The sequence below is a fragment of the Brienomyrus brachyistius genome, chromosome 7 (assembly GCF_023856365.1).
Source record: "Brienomyrus brachyistius isolate T26 chromosome 7, BBRACH_0.4, whole genome shotgun sequence".
Taxonomy (NCBI): domain Eukaryota; kingdom Metazoa; phylum Chordata; class Actinopteri; order Osteoglossiformes; family Mormyridae; genus Brienomyrus; species Brienomyrus brachyistius.
In genome coordinates, this window is record NC_064539.1 from 16,875,979 (window position 1) to 16,896,485 (window position 20,507).

General features: G+C 44.8%; 1 protein-coding gene across 2 annotated transcripts in view; it reads right to left on the reverse strand.

Annotated features, from left to right (window-relative positions):
* Positions 1-20,507, reverse strand: part of col27a1b (collagen, type XXVII, alpha 1b) — a 100,994-nt gene that overhangs the window by 10,536 nt on the left and 69,951 nt on the right. For both annotated transcript variants that reach the window (XM_049020324.1, XM_049020325.1), the window contains exons 26-48: positions 20,275-20,328; positions 17,258-17,311; positions 16,324-16,377; positions 12,091-12,144; positions 11,351-11,395; positions 11,020-11,064; positions 10,318-10,371; positions 9,485-9,538; positions 8,881-8,934; positions 7,991-8,044; positions 7,787-7,840; positions 6,503-6,610; positions 4,787-4,840; positions 4,539-4,646; positions 4,213-4,266; positions 3,548-3,601; positions 1,899-1,955; positions 1,759-1,812; positions 1,611-1,664; positions 1,127-1,180; positions 705-758; positions 230-337; positions 8-115 (exon numbers count right to left, since the gene is read on the reverse strand). In XM_049020324.1, coding sequence (XP_048876281.1) covers positions 8-115; positions 230-337; positions 705-758; positions 1,127-1,180; positions 1,611-1,664; positions 1,759-1,812; positions 1,899-1,955; positions 3,548-3,601; positions 4,213-4,266; positions 4,539-4,646; positions 4,787-4,840; positions 6,503-6,610; positions 7,787-7,840; positions 7,991-8,044; positions 8,881-8,934; positions 9,485-9,538; positions 10,318-10,371; positions 11,020-11,064; positions 11,351-11,395; positions 12,091-12,144; positions 16,324-16,377; positions 17,258-17,311; positions 20,275-20,328 — 1,443 coding nt within the window. The remainder of the gene's footprint in view (positions 1-7; positions 116-229; positions 338-704; positions 759-1,126; positions 1,181-1,610; positions 1,665-1,758; positions 1,813-1,898; positions 1,956-3,547; positions 3,602-4,212; positions 4,267-4,538; positions 4,647-4,786; positions 4,841-6,502; positions 6,611-7,786; positions 7,841-7,990; positions 8,045-8,880; positions 8,935-9,484; positions 9,539-10,317; positions 10,372-11,019; positions 11,065-11,350; positions 11,396-12,090; positions 12,145-16,323; positions 16,378-17,257; positions 17,312-20,274; positions 20,329-20,507) is intronic.

The window sequence follows — 20,507 nt, forward strand, 5'->3', positions numbered from 1 at the left end:
CTCTCACCTTTGGTCCAAAGGAACCCTGGTCGCCTGGCAACCCTGGCATGCCCACTTTGCCACGGTAGCCAGCGTTGCCAGGAAGTCCAATGTCCCCGTCATCCCCCTGCTCGCCCTGCGGCGAAGAGACAGGAGGAGAACTGAGAGGAGGGCTTGCGTGGGGCAGCTTGCTGTCAGAGCAGCGTCACTGTCTGTCACACGGTGGCTGAAATGCCTGTTGTCCTCTTACCGGCATTCCTTTGCTCCCGTCCTTCCCCGGAATTCCATCAATCCCCGGATTGCCTTCCAGTCCTTCCCTGCCCACAACTCCTCTTGGGCCAGGGGGACCAACGGGACCCTGAGCCGGGAACCAGAAACAGAAGCATCGGCCGTTAGCTTTTGCAAAATAGTTTGTGCTTCCCCACACGTCGACATCGTCATTATTGTTCATTCATCTATTGCCAGATGCCCTGCTTTGCTGCCTCCACACAGGTTTGATTCCATCCGTTCTTGGTACTTCGCACACAGTGTTTTCCTCAACAATACATGTTCATTTTCAGGTCAGAGATTAAACAACATCTGAATTATATTCACAGATATTGACAAGATATAGCACAATGCCAGAACTGTTGGGGAACAGAGCTCAAAAATAGGCTGGTCCAATAAAACTGCAATGAAAGACAGAAAGACGCAGTAGGGACAAGTGATTGAAGCCTTGGTCTTACCGGTGTCCCTCTACTTCCGGATACCCCTCGCAGGCCTAACTTGCCTTTCTGACCCTGGATCAGACAGAGAGAGCACACAACAGATGCTTGGATTCCGCTGTGCCTTTTGTTCAGCCATTAAAGGCTTCTGCCTACACTCTGATTGTTGAGGATCTTCTGTCCCCCCAAGTCTGAACACATGACACACACAAACCCTCCTCCACGTGTTCGATAGCTTAACGAGTGACATGTGCGTTCCAGTACCACTGGAAAATATGTTGACAGAACATATTCCAAAACAGTTTCATGTTGTGATTCATGTGGTTTCGCTGTGATGGGTGCAAATTCGAAATCAACTCCAGATTAGGTGTTTGCATGAACATCATGCAGCAGCAGCAGTCGGAGTGAGAAACTCGGCCCCATGAGAACATCTGAGAGCTTACTTCACTGCCTTTGGATCCTTTTGGTCCCTGCTGCCCAGGAGGTCCAGGATCTCCCTGAAGAAATTCATTGGGACACATCTGTATGTCAACTGCACATTGCTTTTCGATCTCATAAAACCACGCAGTGTTTAATAATCAAATTACCGAGACACGCTCAAAATTGGCCTTGTGAAATGTTAAATCCAAATCTAAACCAAAATGTTTCTGAACTGTGGGAGGAAATGGCAGCCCCCTTTTGAATGTGGGGCGACTCACAAATATACACACAGCTGCGGTTGGATTCAACCCCATGACCATACGGCACTGATACGATCAGCTGAGCCACTGTGCTGAATGCCACTGGTTTGCATTACAATATAATAATAAAATGAAATGGGGAAAAAGGAACATGCTGAAGGTCAGACAGCAGCACCAAATCCAAAGTGGTGCTGCTAAATGCCAGGAGCGACATACGAACACATTCTGCCCAGTGCTGCATACTCACAGGCATACCAGGAGCTCCAGCCTTGCCTCTTTCTCCATCCACACCTTGCTGGCCCTACAAAAATACAGAACATAGTTTTAAAAACACGGTGAGCACACAAAAGCGAAGTTCTGCTTCACTACACCACCATGATGCTCCTCTGACTTACAGGGTACCCTGGGTCCCCAGACTCTCCCCGCTCTCCTCTGTCTCCAACAGGGCCCTACGTAGAGGACCAGAAATGAGCGAGATGTCAGCACGTCCCAAAGAGTCCCAGCTGAAATAGGGTAGAGAAAGTCAAACACTCACTCTGTCACCTGGAGGACCAGGAGGGCCTTCAACCTTGCCATCATCTCCCTGCTCCCCCTATCAAAGGAACAGAAAGTCTGGTGACTTCTTCCCTCTAGGGCTGGTTGTCTTTAGGTGTGAAACATCTGGTGATGGTACCAGGCCAGTTATGGCCCAGGAGAAAATACCAGATAGAAAGGTTCTCTGAAGAGAAGTCAGTGGTAAATGGCGAGTTTCATTGATGGCTTGGGAAATTCACAATTTTCCCAAGCCTCACAAATTCACTTCACAAAGTGGAAGGGAATCTAGCACATGAGCTCACCATTTATTACAATCAGTTGATTCAATGAGGATAATGAATAGCATTAAAGGTTTGTAGTATTTTTACTGTGCACCAAAAACAAAGGTGCTTTACATGAGCAATTTACTAGAAATGGACTTTCAAAACATTTGACTTTACTGAACAGCCTCATAACAGTAGGGCACATAAATTTTAAGAATTGCAAGGAGACCTTTTATTTATGGGATTTGGGGAAACTGTTCTGTTACCCATCTGTTCTGTAATTTCCTGGCAAAATGATGACTGCTTGGGATCATTTTCAAAGGCCATACGTTAAACATGGGAGAAGGGGGTGGGGCTATAACAATGCATGCATTAGAAGTGGAGGCCATTCGGTAAAATGCCCTTTCTCTGGATATCAGATCAAGAGAGCTGTCCTGGAATTACCTGTTCAAATGAAAATGAGCATATTTTTATCTTAATTCAAACAATTATTATAAGCAAAAGTAAAGGGATATGATTAAGTAGAACTTCCTGCCGTACAGCTGAGACACTGCAGACACATCTTTTTTATACAAAGCAGCTGTATCACTAAATATTATTAAATTAATCTGTGCATTTCAATTCAGACATAACGCTGGCTTAAATAACAGCTGTTTTCCATTTGAATCTTATTTTTCTGTTTGAAAAAGTCTAATACCAAGAATAATTCATTAGAAACTGCAAAATCAGTAGTATGATTTGGTTGGTTGATATATTGTTTTTTGACTGAGCCCCTTGGTATAAATTCCATTGCCTTTGTTGAGATTTACTTGGTTGATTCTTTAGTAGGACAAAATGAAAAGAGGAACTCAAACCAAATTTTAATAAGGACTCTGTAGCTTTATTTTTGTTTATTTTAAAACATATACTAGATATTCTTGAAAAGCAACGATCATTTAAACTGCAATGCTTGCTAATTTTGTTTCCAATGACAAAGTAAAAATGCTTTTTAACGAAACCCCTTGCGCTATAACTTAGGTACAGTATGAAAGTATGAAAAAGCCTGATGTCTACCCAGCTGACTGATGTGGTCCTTTTGATGTGAGAATTGCATGCGCATAACATGTGATGTTGGTATTAATATCACACATATTGCCCAGCCCTGTAATATACTACAGCCATTTTTAGAATTCAGTACAAAACAGCTGTCATTCAGTGCCGGTACCAGTTTCCTGCAAAACCAACACCTTGAAATACCCAACTTTTTGTACTTTTCTGAAGTACCAAAAAAAATGGTACCTGAAGCGGGAGGAGAGCACCTGTGACAGATGGCACCTCCTTCCTTCCTCTATCACCATGAGCACGTCAAACTGAAGTCATGCTTATTGAGCGCGTGCAGGAAGTTTACCTTTTCACCTTTAGGTCCAGGAGATCCCATTGGGCCCTGGGGTCCTTGGTGGCCCTTGAGAGAGAAGGAACAGAAAGAATACACAGTATTCACACAGAGTAACACAGCAAACCAAAATAAATACTGCTATCACCTATTAATCACTAATGGTCAGACATCTGAGTCATTTTCATTTCTCTTTGACACTGTGGTGGAATCCATCCACTTTCTACACCCACTTGGGTCACCTGTAGCCTACAAACCTTACAGATGCAGGACAGGGAACAACCCAGGATGGGGCGCCAACCCATCTCAGGGCACAGTCACATTCACACACACACACAGACACACACAGACACATACACACACAAATTTAACTGGTAACTCCAATTAACTTCAGCATGTTTTTGGACTGCAGGGGGAATCCGTAGCACCCAGAGGAAACCCCAGGGGAGAACATGCAAACTCCACACACACAGAACCAATGCAGAGGTTTGAGTCCAGGTCCCAGAGATGTGAGGCAACAGTGCTACCCGCTGCTCTCAGTACTGGCTCTCAATTCCGGCCTCATTTTTGTCCTCTGGTACGTTTCAAACTGCAAGTTAATTTTCTTCTGTGTAGTGTTACAGATTAAAGATTAAGCAAAGAATGCTGTAAGGGACACCCAACCACGGCGCCGCTCTTACATCATATCCTGCTAAGCCTGGTTCCCCTTGCTGGCCCATGCGCCCGGGAGGTCCCTGTTGGCAGATCACCATCGATTAACTCCAAAATTAATGACAACGCTAAAAAAAATTCTATGAGATTAAGGATTGTTTTCTTTCTGAGCCCTTGCATTTTGCATCGTTCATACTCAATAATCATTGTATTATTTTTATATTAACAAAGATTGCAGCATTGCATACAGAATATTTACATGAAGAAGTCCAACATCTCAACAAAATAAACTTTCTCAACTTGTTCCCAGCTGAACACAAAAATGCTTTTATCGCTTTATGTTTTATCACAGTACCGCCGGCCCGATCGTTCCCCTGGATCCCTTGGGCCCCACGAAGCCGGCTGGTCCCAGCTCTCCTATACGCCCCATCTCTCCCAGGTGACCCTGATGACCTTTGGCACCCTGGAAAGTCGAAACCAACAGACGCAATGCAATCAGTATTGCTGCAACGGCATCCGCAGCACAAATAACAGTCTATATTATATATCTAGCAACGTGAAATAATGACTCTGAAATCATGATGAAAGTGCCGCTCGCTATACCTTCCGTCCTGGAAGGCCTCTCTCCCCGATTTTGCCCGGTTTCCCTTCTGGACCCTAAAAGCAAAGACAGCGATTACAGGCCTTCCTCAGGTTACGAATGAGGTCCAGTTCCTTTAAATTGTCTGTCTTTAAATTGAATTTGTAGCTAAGCTGCAAAAGTACATCATAATAACAATGACAATTATAACTACATATGGTACTGTACTGTACTGTACCTTGAGCCGACGAGCTGCTAAAGATGTTTTCACGAGCAGTAATGTGTGCGTTCGTTATTAGGAACCATTGTATATAACCCGGATTTTTAGTATAATAGGCGTTATGGCAGTTTGCTCATAAGGACGGGCTGTCCGTAGATCAGGGACTGTCTGTACCTCACTATAAATAGTAGATATATGTTAGAGAATAAATTAAATACATTTTAAAAGGTGAGTTGTAGGGACAAAATCTGTTGCGGGTTCATCTAGCTACAAATGGGGAACCAAAATCACACAAATCCAAATCACACTGTCAGAGAAGATTATGAGGACGACCGGATGTCTGCAATCAGACACCCCTGAAGTTCCTCTCTTAAGTTCTCTGTCTCCTGTGAAATCCCGTGGTTCCTTATACTTGCCAGTTTCCTCGCTCATTGTTCCCTGCCTGATCTTCAGTTGTCTCTAGCCTGATTTATCTCCTGCTTAACTTGCTTGGTTCTTACTTTAAGACTCACAGGTTCCTCCTCTTCCACATAACAAGACCCCGCACTGCCTGATATCACTTTTTATCCTGTCCACTGCCTCACTGTTTCCTGGCTATGGAATTCAGCTCCGCCGTCCAGATCACTGTCCGCTGGTGACTTGTGGATAACACCTGGTGATAGGTTGGTGTTGAAGGCCTAACCAAAAGTAGAGCGTCACTGCTGCAGGTAGAGCATGTAAGGAGCAGATGGCGGCTGCAAACCCCTTACAGAATCTGTCTGGGCAGTGACATAACTAGGTTACGACAGCTCCGGCTGCCATATTGACCCCAGAAAATGGAATATACGTTTCATCAGATTTGACGCCAAAAAACAGATCAGCTGTACTGCACTGAAAATACAAAGTACAGTATTATGTGGCCATCTGTTATTTTTTATATCTGTGTATGGAACTGGGGCCACGCGCCAGCGAGCTGGATACTGCATTGGTGACAGCCAAGTCATCTGATACTTTCTCAATGACTTTATGGTTCAGTTAAGATGCCAGACATTACGGCATTTTCAACATCACCGTTTAGGATCTGCAGGACATTATCCTTCGCTCGCTGCATGTTCCTGTCTGCCCTGTGATGTCAAAAAATGCGCGTGAATCCATAACGCTATGCCACATAGCCCTGTGTGCGCTGTTGTCTCCACATCTGTGGGAGCAGGGTTCAAGTCCATGTGCGTGGAGCTTGCATGTTCTCCCCATGCCACCGTGGGGCATACTCTGGTTTCTCCCCACAGTCCAAAAACATGCTGAGGTTAATTGGAGTTACCAAATTACGCCTGTAGGCGTGAGTGTGTCCATCCTGGGCTCCAGACCCATGTCACCCTCATTAAGATAAGTGGTGACAAAGGATGGATGGATGGAGTCCTGTGTATGTGCTACAGTTATAAACCAGGCTGTGTGATTAAATCTGTCAAGTGATCGAAGCAATTATGGACACTTATTATTCATCAGCAGATATTGCACTGGATACTGCGGGTATGAGACTGACCCTGACGCCAGTGAGCCCAGGGTCGCCCAGCTGTCCTTCCTTTCCCGGCAGCCCGATGACACCCATCTCTCCTTTGTCACCCTCAGCTCCCATGTCGCCTTTCTCCCCCTGATGACAGAACCGTGTTCACAACGACATCCAGACAGTCGGGCTACACATTAAGCGCCAGACAGGACTACGGAAGACCAGAGACATTCGTTCAAATATTTCACTTTCACTTTATACACATTGTAGATGATACAATGGGAAAAAAAATCTTTTCAAAGTAAACTTGTAGTAGTTTGCTAAACATCAGTGGTGTTTGGGGGAATCTAAGCTATGCAGGAAGGTTCCTTAGTAACTTACCCCATTCAGGAAGTGTCTCTGGTCTCCCTTTCTGGAAGCTACCACTTTTATTATTTCACTACACGAATATACAACTATTTTAACTATTTAAAAAACCATTTCTAATGAAACACAGTTTAACTCAGCATTAAATAAAGTCATGTTTTAAATACAATGGTACTTTAACCACTGATATCATTTATCGTATCCAAAGATAAACACAGCAATATACTCTAACAGTATTGATAAATAATGCCTGAATCTCCATTTGAACATCTAGTGAATGAAAATGACTGTTTAGACTACTTTTCATCTATTGCTGCTAGTTTCAGATAAATTTCCTACGCAGTAAAAATGAAATATAAGCTGCCTTTCAATCTATGGATGAAATAGCCACAGAGCAATGGAGAACAAGGACCGTTGGATAAACTGATATGACACTTTGCTTATTCTTTGTCAACAAAAACATCAGCATTACATGTGATTTATTTTGCAGATGCTTTGATGCGAAGTGACATACATTTGAGAAACAGGGTCAGCTGATCCCTGCAGCTACTGGGGTTAAGGGTTTTGCTCCAATGGTGACGTCACTCTGTCGGCCATGGGATTCAGACCAGCGACCCGGTCACAGACACAGGGTCCGAATCCCCTGAGCAACACACCACCTCATGAGGTCCTAATACATGGACTTTATTTAATGCTGACTTAAAATAAAGGAACTGGAACTTCTTAATTATCTAATGCATTATTGTAATTTGAATAGCCATTTATATAAAAAGGTTAATATAATTTAGGTTATATATTATATAAAAAAGATTAGATAGACAGACAGAGAGACAGATAGATAGACAGATAGATCGATAGATCGATAGATCGATAGATAGATAGATAGTCAGACAGACGGACGCATTTCAGAGAGTAATCAACACTGGAGTAAAATCATTGTTCCTTTGCTCGCACCTTGGTTCCGTCCGGCCCAGCAGGACCAGCTTCTCCTTCAAGGCCTGGTTCCCCCTGTTAGAAGAGAGTTTTGTTTTCTTACACCGTTCTGTGCAAGACCACTACCAGACCAGAAGCCAAAGCGGGCTGGAAAAACCAATGCAAACTGTAGTTTAATCATCATCACATCAACATTAAAGAAAGCATGAGTTAGAAACAACCTACCCTCAGTCCAATCAAGCCCGGCTCTCCGGTGCTTCCCGGAGACCCCAGTGCGCCCTGATGCACACAAGGCACAGACAACAGAAATGGAGAAGCTTCAGTACATCTCAGCGTACACACTTTAAGAGTACTGTCCATCCTCAGGAGTGATAAACGCTGATTCAGCCATTGATTGCCCTCAGTGGGGAGAGAGTTCTCTATCAGCTGCCAGTTAATAGCTTGTTCTCTGTATCAGTATAGAAGGACAATTCCTGTCTTTTATTGAAGCTAGGATCTACATTATGGGCGGTGGGTAGTGGTGGCTTAATGGTTAAGGATCTACACTTGTAATTGAAAGATTGCTGGTTTGAATCCCTGACCAGCAAGGCACCACTGAGGTGCCCTGAGCAAGGTTCTGCCCCCAAGCACTGCTCCCCGGGCACTGAATTAGCTGCCCCCTGCTATGTCACATTGTCACATATGGGTTAAATGCAGAGAACACATTTCGTTGTTGTGTGTCAAAAAAAATCTACTGTCAGAGTTTCTTTTGAAACTCAGTATGTTTTGTGTCATAAGGCTTAAGTACACAAGAGGGTAAAGTTACTGAGATGACAGTATAATTACTAGTACCTGGATGTGATGGGTACAGTTATACTGCTAGAAGACTTGGTGTAGCTGGCCTGTATGATAACTCAAAAAGCCAGCCTTCATTTAAATGTCATCTCAGTCAAACAAATAATCCATGTAAAGTTTTAAAAGAACAAGGGAACAAACGTAGGGTTAAATTCCAATATGCATCAGCCACTGACTTGCTTCCACTGTGAAAATCATAGAGGCAGAATTGCACTATTAGCGGAGCATGTAACTTCTGAAGATGTGAACACGGTGCCCCTTGTCAGAGACAGGTGTGTTACCTTCTCGCCTGGTTCCCCTGCTAGGCCCAGCTCACCCACTTTGCCTGGGGGACCCTGTAAAGAAGGACAACACTGTCATTGGAGAACTGAAGACGTCTCGCCTTTCATGAGAGTCCATGTTTGCATTCTTCCTCCTCAGCATAAGCGGGACTCAGAAGTGAGATCAAACATGAGTATTAGCTTAAGCTGTCCAGAATGGCATGAGATCTTAGAGATCAAGCAGCACCAGCTTAGAGGAGAGGCGTGTTCCTGTTGGCATGATTCTATCCAGCTGACTGTCTCTGCCACTTCTTAGACGTTAATTACACACATTATTTTGATCATGGACCTGTTAATGATTCATTGGCTGACAGCGGCCCAGATGTCCACCTGGCATGGGATCAAGTGGCTGCAGAGGGATGCCGTTACTGGACAGAAGTAACCTTTGTGAGAGCTGCAGTGGTCTTTGGGGAAGGGCTCTGCCAGGGCCGGTAAGGAGGGAATCACCACACGTCGCTTGTGTACACAGCGTTAGGTCACGTAGGTCACAACGATGTGCAGTTTATACTGGGAACTGTTGTTATGGAAGGGTGACCATATTGATAGTCCAGGCAGCATTGCTCACCTTGGGGCCGATCTCACCCAGGGGTCCAACAGTCCCCGGGGGCCCTGTGGGTCCCTTTAACAAATAACAAGGGGGAAAGGAATAAATAGGGTGCAAATCACGTTCAGCCTTTCCAAGAATCTGGTTTCACAAGAAGCAGTGTGAAACAAGTGTGTATGCTAGCAGTGATCTGGGGATCAGACTGTAGCACAGATGACTCCGCCCCCAGCCACAATGCAATGCCCAGAAGCCCTCCCAGTGACATCACTTCCTGTTTTCCTTCTCTTTTGCATGACCCACCATGCGGTTGTAAACAAAGCACAGACATGATCCTGAAGCATATGTGCGGCGACCAACTTCGGTAACATCTTTGTGGTCCCTCATTAATTTCACATGATATAGTCATTAGCCATTATCATCCTGGTTCCCTCTTCAAAAAAAAAAACTATACCATGGCAAGGATACAAGCACAAGGCAATCATACATATAACCAAGAAAACTCTTGGTTGCATTTCTTTAATAAGAATATTCCCCACGACTTCCCACTTTTAAAATATTGTAACATATTCAGAGGCTATCCTGGAAACATCAAGCATGAGGTTTTCCTGTGTCGGGTGGCAGCAAAGTTTATATTATGTTTCCATTTAATGACTTACAACATAATTCTCTTTAAATATTCTGCTGCCATCTGACAGGAAAACTGTTCAAAAGTGAAGAAAAACGGATGTAATCAAATTTGTCTTTCCTGTCAGCCTTTTGAGGGATTTAGAGGAGGAACTGTACGCATCTCCTAAAGCTATAGCAGAGTAGATCAGTGACGTACTGAATCCTCTGGAAAAAAATGGGAAACTTGCCGGTTTGCCTGCTATTCCTTTCATCCCTGGGGGTCCAGATGGCCCATGAATGCCCTGAAATGACACAAAAGTACAAGTCAGTCTACATATACCCAGGAGCCCAAGTCAGTCTACATATACCCAGGAGCCCAAGTCAGTCTACATATACCCAGGAGCCCAAGTTAGTCTACATATACCCAGGAGCCCAAGTCAGTCTACATATACCTAGGAGCCCAAGTCAGTCTACATATACCCAGGAGCCCAAGTCAGTCTACATATACCTAGGAGCCCAAGTTAGTCTATATATACCCAGGAGCCCAAGTCAGTCTACATATACCCAGGAGTCCAAGTCAGTCTACATACACCTAGAAGCCCAAGTTAGTCTACATATACCCAGGAGCCCAAGTCAGTCTACATATACCTAGGAGCCCAAATCAGTCTACATATACCCAGGAGCCCAAGTCAGTCTACATATACCTAGGAGCCCAAATCAGTCTACATATTCTCAGGAGCCCAAGTCAGTCTACATATACCCAGGAGCCCAAGTCAGTCTACATATACCTAGGTGCCCAAGTTAGTCTACATATACCCAGGAGCCCAAGTCAGTCTACATATACTCAGGAGCCCAAGTCAGTCTACATATACCCAGGTGCCATTTCTTTAACATGGTTAGGTGATTCCATTAGCAGTCAGAGAATAAACACACAAAGAAAATAGACTCACTGGAAATCCTTGCGGCCCAGTTTCACCAGGTTCCCCAATCTTCCCCTGGAATGTAGAACAAAGGAAGGAGCTGTTATGGCAGCAAGCCAAAAAAATACACCAGGCATAATCAAAGCATGTAATTATACAGCTAATTTCATTCAATAATACACCTTAATGGATGTTTGTTACAACAACTGTTGTAAAGTAGATTGAGACATTTAAACAGTACTGGCGCCTTAAAACAATGACCCAGTGAGTTGCAAACACAATGAATTAAGTCCCTTTAATTAATAAGGACCATGTAAGTAACATTAATAAAAATCTATACCATAACAAAGAAGGCGCATACCTGCTGTCCCGGAAAGCCAATTTTTCCTGGTGGACCGTCAGGACCCTATTCAGAATAGCAAACACTTAAGTACAGTATGATATATTATACCCCTCACTTTGCATGAAGCATGTCTGTACGCAGGCCTGCATTTTCCTAACATACCCCCCACTTTGCATGAAGCATGTCTGTACGCAGGCCTGCATTTTCCTAACATACCCCCCACTTTGCATGAAGCATGTCTGTACGCAGGCCTGCATTTTCCTAACTTACCCCCCCTTTACATGAAGCATGTCTGTACGCAGGCCTGCATTTTCGTAACATATCCCCCACTTTGTATGAAGCATGTCTGTACGCAGGCCTGCATTTTCCTAACATACCTTTGACTTTGCATGAAGCATGTCTGTACGCAGGCCTGCATTATCCTAACATTCCCTCCCCTTTGCATGAAGCATGTCTGTACACAGGCCTGCATTTTCATAACATACCCCCCACTTTGCATGAAGCATGTCTGTAGGCAGGCCTGCATTTTCCTAACATACCCCTCACTTTGCATGAAGCATGTCTGTATGCAGGCCTTCATATTCTGAAAATACCTCCCACTTTGTATGAAGCATGTCTGTATGCGGGCCTGCATATTCCGAATATACCCCCTATTTTGCATGCTCACAGCACTGGTCGGCACAGTCAGGTTCCCTAAGTACCGAGGTGGTTGCTACATGTTGATCTAGCATGACCTTTGAACTCACAGTGACATTTACCTTTGCACCCACCGACCCCTGCTCGCCCGGCAGACCGTCAGGCCCTCTGGCACCCTGGAAGAGAAGCAGGGTGGGTGTGAACAGCAGGGGGCACTCTTGTGCAGCCAGACAGAGTGAGGGACAGCTGCAGAGTCTGGATTCCGGGTCATTTCTGTCCCACAACAATGCAATGCCAGAGTCCAGTATCTCTCTCTCACTGTCACTTACACAAGCTTCAGAAGAACGGCTACACATTTTTTGCATTTGACATGTGAGTGATACAGAGGGGTTAATAGTATCAGTAGTGATCAGCATGTGGTAACAATCTCCAGCAATGGATAAGACCCAGTCTGCCTGGTGCTGAGATCCATCCGCCATTTATTGTCCCTCTTAGCAGGGGGCAGCTAGCTGGTGATGTTTGGGGTATTTCTGCATGACTGTACATCATAAACCATTAATACTGAGCATAAGAGACGTACACTAAACTACATCCGGGATGGAGTGGTTACGCATGAGAGGCAGATAACATGAAGCGTTTTACTGGGGAAAACAGACAGTTCATCGCTGACTGCTGGGAGGAAAGACTCTTTCTTAGTGTAAAATTCCGACCAACGGATAGATTCCCTGGTAGAACTTGGTGATAGAAAGTGACTGAAAACAGCTTTTCTTACGGAAACAAAGGAGCAGGTTGAAAAGGAAAATCAGCAGTTGAATTGTAACTCTGTTTACTAAGACACAAGGCCAAGAATGACACCTTAATAGTAGGTTGTTTCACACAGCGATGGAGAAACAATTAGAAAAGAATGTGATGGGGGGGGGGGGGGAATACGATTCCTATCAAATTATAACATGTGCAGACCTTATGAATACATAACAGATCACGGTGGCGTACCCCACCCTCTCTAAAAGCTAAAAACAAAAACCGAACACAGCAAGCACTCAGAAAGTGCCTATGAAGTAGATTTCACAGAAATATCGCGAATGATTCATGATTCTAGCCTCTTCTCTGTTAAAATGAATCATTGCCTGATTCATTACACTGAGCAGTACTACATTCCTTTGTATGACTGTGTATGTCACAGTTGTTTTCAGGATTATTATTGCCACATTTATTATTGTGGATTAATTAAAATATGCTATATACTAAATATACTACCATTGATTGTGTAATTTAGTTTATCATATTGTTAATAACTTTGGAAATTTCAACCACAAGGGCAAATGGTATATTTAATATAAAGAGTTGCTGATCATCTCCAATGAGCCTGAAATGTTTCCAATGAGGACACTTGTACAGGTACTGCTGCTTCGCTCGAACCCTAAGAGAACATAGCTGGCCTACGTCCCAGCGGTAGGTCATCTAAGGGGGTAATGCTGACAAATGCCCATGGCTCCGACCCTCGGGGGGGACGGGGGGGGGAGCTGAGCAGACAGCCCTCGTCTAAGGGCCTGAGCAAACAGCCCTCGTCTAAGGGCCTGAGCAAACAGCCCTCCCCTGGCCATGCAGACTGCAGGTTCTCGCCCGCAAAGACCTGAGATCCTGAACGTTGTCCCAACAGCCTTCCATATATCCCAGTAACCTCCTGAAGCTCATATCCCAGTCTTCCCCCTGATAAGCCAGCAATATCCTCCTGAATTTTGAAGGGAGGTGTGACTTGAACGTTGGGCAGAAAAGTAACGATGTGTCTGTTATTACACTGTGCAGGGCGAGTTGTATTGCTGAAACTATCATATATTACTATTAAAAAATCATGAATGCTAGAGCAGCAAAATATCAGACTATTTCCGCTGTCAGGACCCAAGAAGAAAATAACTGCACAGTCATGTAAGCTAATTGTTTATTCTTTCTGACAAACAGCCTGCAGTGCAAAGTCTTCCAAAGAACTGCTTCAGGGTGTTCGACCCGCCTCGTGCGTGTGTGTATCTGTGGTTTTTTCCTGAGCAATTCCTTGACACCTTTTTTGGGGGTCCTGTGTAACTCTCCTCCCTACCACACAGCCCCACACATAAGCACTGACAGTTTAGGAAGATTTCCCAAAACACCAAAAATCACACAGACGGGTATAAACCAAAGGGTACTGGATATGATGGAAGCAAATGTGGAATTAATTGGCCTTAAGTTTGTGGTAAGTCGTAAGCACGTAAGTTCCTTAGTTACTGAGCGTTGTTTGGACGTGCTGTGGTGGTCACTATTGTGGTTTATTGCAGCGGCGGTCTGCCCCCCTTCCCAGTCTTACTGGGACTCACGATTTCGTGTTCGGTACATGTTTCCATGATGAAACTTCCCATTATACTTACATTGAGATTTCAGGTCATGCAGCACAGCAGTGTCTCAAGAGCCAAACAAGTCCCATCGGAACACAACGCTTCTAACCCTGATGGGATTCGGTGCTAACCTATGGAAGTCGTGCCTTGGGTGCATCAGCTACACCTCTGTGGATGGGCCTCAGCGGAACGGAGCCAGCTTGGAGAACAAGAGGAGCGAGGAGATGAAGAGGGCCGCAGCCGGAACGAAACGATGCTCGTGGGAAATGAGAGGGAATTATGCCTGTTGTTTTTGGACGGAGAGGAGACGAGCGCGCTAACAGCGCACACCGCACCAGCCTCCGCTTTGCCTCATGGGGGGAAACCGCAGCGCCGGCTACCCATCTGACCAGAGACGGAGCTTTACGGCCTTGCAAAGACATTTCCCCTAAACTCAGATGGCCTTTTCGCGTCTGTCTGCATGTGTGCAGCTAGAATGCTGCACTTAAGGTGCTAGTCAGATTTATCGTGCGAGGAAATGCCTTCAATTATAATTAATTGGAAATACAGTGATTTTACATTTCTGTCCCGTGAAAATAACATGGTGTCTGATTTCTTCCTTCTTAAGCCTTGTGTTACTCCATCCTACCTGGCAGATGGAAAAATCTGTGAATCAAATCGACCATAAAAAGACAAGAAGCCCTCACACTGTCTTCTGTGTAACCGCTAATATCCGTTGAGCAATTAATCACCAGAGTACTGTCACGCGGCTTCCCCTGTCGACTGATACGGTAAACCGCTGCGCCGTAAACTCGCCGCGCCGGACTGCGACGGGCTTGCGGGGTCCACAGACCCGGCTCACCGCAGCGTCATCTGAAATTCCACACATTCAGTGACTGTCACTCTCAGGGACACGCGCCAGAAATCCGCCGCATTGAAACGAAGCAAACAAAGGAAAACTGTCCCAGGGCCAAGAGGAGAGCGGCTCAGAACATCTCCGGCCCGCACCACATGCTGGCCGAGCCAGCGAGCCGCCCTCTCAGTCCTCCCTGCTTCTGCAGTAGTCAGGCTGGTGGAGATCGGCCAGGCCCTTGACAAAAGGCCTGTCTTGTTCTATATAAACATCACTGTTTCGCTTCTCAGCACTACCAAAATCAGAAATATACATATAGTACCGGCAATTGCCAGTTTAACACGAAACAGAAAAGCAACATTTGCCCACGGATATCATCAGGGGCTCTATAACAGCACACTGCCTGACGGAGAAGAGCACGGCCATCTTGAACCTTATGCGATGCATTAACGTTTTCATTAATGCACTTCTGACAGAAAAAAACCCTGTTTAATGTGCCTGAATCTCTTCCAAAATTATAATGTGGCTTGACATTCCTTAGTGGAAAAAGGTTCCATTCTTCATAAAAGGTGCTGGTAACATGCTCTATAAGTGTTTGTTTCCAGTTAACACACAATGACTTCATTCACATAACGGGCAGCCCAATAATGGCTGGCTTTGCCCAATGCTGTTCAATATTTTCCTTCAGCAGAGACATGTTAAAATCAGTGTGAAGTTCAGAAAATAAAATGATCTATTCTACAAGAAACTCTATTAAAACACCTCATTATATATTAAAAACGTATGTTAAATTGCTAACACTGCAATGTTATGGGAATGCGCTTTGCACACATGAAGTGTCAATGATACGAGCTCTGCTGCTGTGCTCTCAGTGCTGCTCCAGTGAAGAGCCTCCATCCCAGTGATGTATGGGGTTGCATGTGCAGCAGGACCCGGCTAGATTTGCACCCTTAATGTTTCCTATGCTTTAACACCAATCGCCTTATGCCTCCAGTGGCGGCCTCTAGTGGCGGGCGAAACCACAACGAGGCAGAGTCACACCGACTCGCTTTCAGTGCCTCTTTCAGCCTTAATGAGCCCTGGGTGCAGCTGCCAGGCAGCTTAATGACAATTCTGTTCACTGCGGTGCACGAGATACAAGAAAACAACAAACTTACCCGTCTGCCTTTGGGCCCCCTAGTGCCAACTGGCCCCCGAGACCCTGGTGGCCCCTGAAAAAAAGGAAAGAAAAAAAAAACATGTTATGAGGCCTGAGTCTCAGCAGAAGGAACAATCCGGCCTTTTTCTGACCAAGAGGTTCAGCTCCAGGACAGCAGGCTTGCGATTACGCTTCTGCTCATCACAATTAAGACCCTGGAGCCGAAGGGCCACTCGTTACGGTGTGGTGTTTACGCCACTGTCAGCGGCCCGGCTACAGCCTCTGCTGGAGCTCACTCAAGCCGCACGAAGAGGCATTTCCTGTCACAACTGCAATGTCAGCTTACTGCGCGGTCAAAGCACAAGTGGAGCGAGGGGCACGGAGCATGCAGAAGGCGGCGGGGGGCTAATTAGTCAGAGGTGCTGAAGCTCAAACTGGCAAGATATAACTGGACTACTGCTGGTGACTGTGGATTCTATCAACCCACGAAGTTGGTGGTAATAAGCAGAGAAAAATGGAACTTCTGTCTTAAGTGGAGATTCCACCTCAGTTCCTGGTTTCTAATGGAAAGAGAGGAACCCCCCCCCCAGTTATCTATGGTGTGAACTCCGGCTGTGGTTCCACACACAGAGTCTGGGAATATTATCTGACGATAATGTTCAGGAGTGCAATGAACGAAACTGAATTTACATTCAATGGTGCCATTTGAGTGTTAGGACATTAAACCCCCCTGGACAAACACGGCTATGTGGTTGTGATTTTGCTTCTTTTATTTTAATGGGAAAACTTTCATAAGGAATCCTATTACACATCTTCAGGGGATTCTAAAGTAGGGTCACACCAGTGTTGGCTCAGTTCAAGTCAAAATAAGCCACAAAGACAAACTAAAAAAAATCTTGATTCGAGACTTTATACAAAACCATTATAAACACATAATTAAGAGATCGACTTACTGGTTTTCCTGGAGGCCCTGAGGGGCCACTTTCACCTGGGGGTCCTGGGTGTCCCTAAGACAGAGCAGGAGACACATCAACAACAGAAAACGAGGTCGCCCACGAGTCCATTTCCCTTTTTTGCCAGTAAAAGCAATAAGACACCCCCCCCCCCCCCCCAAAAGCATTCAGCAATAAAAGAAAACAAATTGCCGTGGTAACCTCAACTACAACTGGTCGCGTAAATTCAGTGAACTGTGACACGGACGCCCAGTTCTGATGTGTGGTTTGAGCGTCTATTGAATTATTTTGCACGCTGGAAATTCAGCAAAGCCGCATAAGCTAACGACATAAACTTCATTATCGGTGTTATACACGGGAGATAATCGTTTTTAATCCCATTTGCACTTTCAGTACATGTTTGTGATTCATCCCATTTGGTCAGAATGCCACCCATTCCTAAACTGACAGTGAAAGAAGAGCTTTTAAAAGAAGACTCCCAATGCGCTCAGACACGAAGTACATGGATATGGTTTAAAAATGCGACATAAAACGCTATATTACCATCTTCCAACTATTCCAATTAATGACATCAGTAGACCTACAAGTATCTAAAATTCCAAAAGTTTGGGATGTAGCAATACAAACAAAACTGACAAAAGATTAGATCAGTCAGATTCCGGTAAGATTATTTAACAGAGCTGAATCCATTTACAGTATAAATAAACAAACTGAAATGTGGTTTTCATGATACATAAAAAAACACTATTTCATGAGTGCTTCATTGATTTCTGAGTCCAAAGCTGCTGCCTGGGGCTCAAAGCAATCATCTAGAATTGCTATATACAAGATTATCATAAAAACTTTAAAACTGCGAGGTACACCGGCTGAGCCGATATCACTGCTGCAGGCCGGGCTGCAAATCTCACCTCTGTTCAAAGTCTGAGTAGAGACTGCATGCTCCCCCTCTGTCATACGAGTTTGCTGGCACTGTACGATCGCGTGTGTGCACGTATGTACCCTGTGATGAAACGCCATTTATCCAGACTTGCGTTCTGTGATGCCTGGGATTGGATCCAGGCCCCTGTCACTCTGATCGGGATAAGCAGCTGGGAGATGCCTGGGCTTAAAATTACAGTTGCATGAAAGTACCATTTCCATCATAGTGTCTGAAAGAGTCAGGTCTACTTAAAAGTCCAATCCCTTGATGAATATACTTTCCATTCTTAAACAATAGCCTGTAACTGATTGACGCACATTAACCAGTCACTGAAGCTTTATTGTAATGTAAGGCTACACTTTACATGAACTGCACCCCTATAATTCAGATTCACATCCTTTATTGTCATTGTACGCAGTACAATGAAATACCTGTATAATGCTTTCATGGAATATTCATAAGCGACATGTAAGGAAACCTTAACATCCTTAACACACCTTTGCAGCTCTAACATATAGCATAATAATAACACGCACTATCTGATAATAGGAAATGTCATAATCCTATAATAATATAATGTTTGTTATTATTGTATTATATGTTAAAACTGTGAAGGACTGTTAGGATGGTATACTTACATGCTGATTATGAATGTTGTATGATTGTTCCGTGAATGCATTGTGAAGGTGCATTGAATGATATCTAAATGCATAATGAATGCATTATGAAAGTCCAGTTAATGTAATCCATCCATCCATCCATTTTCTGTACCCCCGTGTCCCATGCACAGTTGGGGGGGGTCTGGAACCTATCCCAGAGGCCATGGGCACAAGGCAGGGAATAACCCGGGATGGGGCACCAACCCTCACGGGGCACTCACACGCCATTCACACACGTGATACTCAAACAATATACTGTAATGACCTTTACTCAAGTGTTGTTCTGGAATGTATGACTGATATTATGAACCTTTTTTTCACATACAAAATTTGTGCCTACATTCCCGGGTCCCAGAATACTCATATTATACATCTGCCGTATGATTGTCTCTGCGTGTTACCCGAGTGTAATCATCAGCAGGTTGCTGAGTGATGCCTTCTTGCTGGTTCTGAGAAGTTTTAATAGACTTCAGTTGACATGTTTCAGTTAGAAAGGAGGTCATGTTTGATAATGAAGACCAAAATTATATTTACAGCAATTGCTCAGCATCATTACATGTGTGATCTTACATAAATCACTTTGTGTTTGTGAAATATGCTTCACATTATTACTAAAAATGAAACACATATATTTGCTCGTCCACAACGATCCATTAGCCACCCTTTCAGAATAACAGGTTGTGCCTCTGCGATGCCGCTTCAGCCAGCAATGCGAAGCTGCATTATTCCTCTTCTGGTTATTTCATGGTTATAATACTGAATTCTGAGTCCCGAAGCAGAGCAACTGCTGCAGTGAATTTAAATGAAATTCAGAGCTGGAGTACAGTGGGGTATCTAGCCCTGCGAGAGGCAGCTTCTTGTTTAATTCTCAAAGAAAGAAGTACTATTCAAGCCATTGGCTCTTTTTAAAAACACTTTTAAGTTGAGCAAGATCACTGTATGGAGACCCGCTTTGTGATAGAACTTCTAATTGGTTTCAGTGCGGAGATCTTTCACTAAGGTGCGGTGTCACTGGGGGAATCCATGCTCCATAATGGCACTGGAAAGGAGGCCTTCATATAAGAGGAGAGCTGAATTAGTAGGCGATGTGCAGAAGCTGCTGATCTTTCATCACGCCAAGACTCAAGGCTGTAATGAAGGCCAGATCGTTCGATTTGTAGAGGGAGGGTTTTAAACTGGACAGAGAACTGCACCAGAACGGTGCCGCATGTAAGAGCACTTCCCAGGCTCTGGATCAAAGTATTTAATACGTAAGGTTTATCGTTTTAACTGTAGTTGGTAAACTTTGCCCACGTCCCTGAACCCCTGACCTGAGACTGCCCCCAAGACGCCGTCCCGTGTCAGCCAAAGGTAAACAGGAAGTGCCCCCATTTCCCTTCAGCTCAGCCGAGCTCTGTGACCCCCCCCCCCCCAAGCACAGCTGCGCCCCGTATCCTTACCATTGCTCCCTTTTCGCCTGGGGGCCCTGGGAGGCCCATCTCCCCCCGATCACCCTGAAAGCACACATACCCCTCAGTCAGTGCATTTGGCACGGCGACTAGCAAAGGCGCTGTTGTTCGCACGAGCCGGGCAGTGCAGGCCCCAGTCCGGAACCACAGGGGCGCGGCGGTCCGGGCACCGTCAGAGAGCGATTCCTCTCCTCCTAGTTTAGCGAAACCATGCAGACGACTAA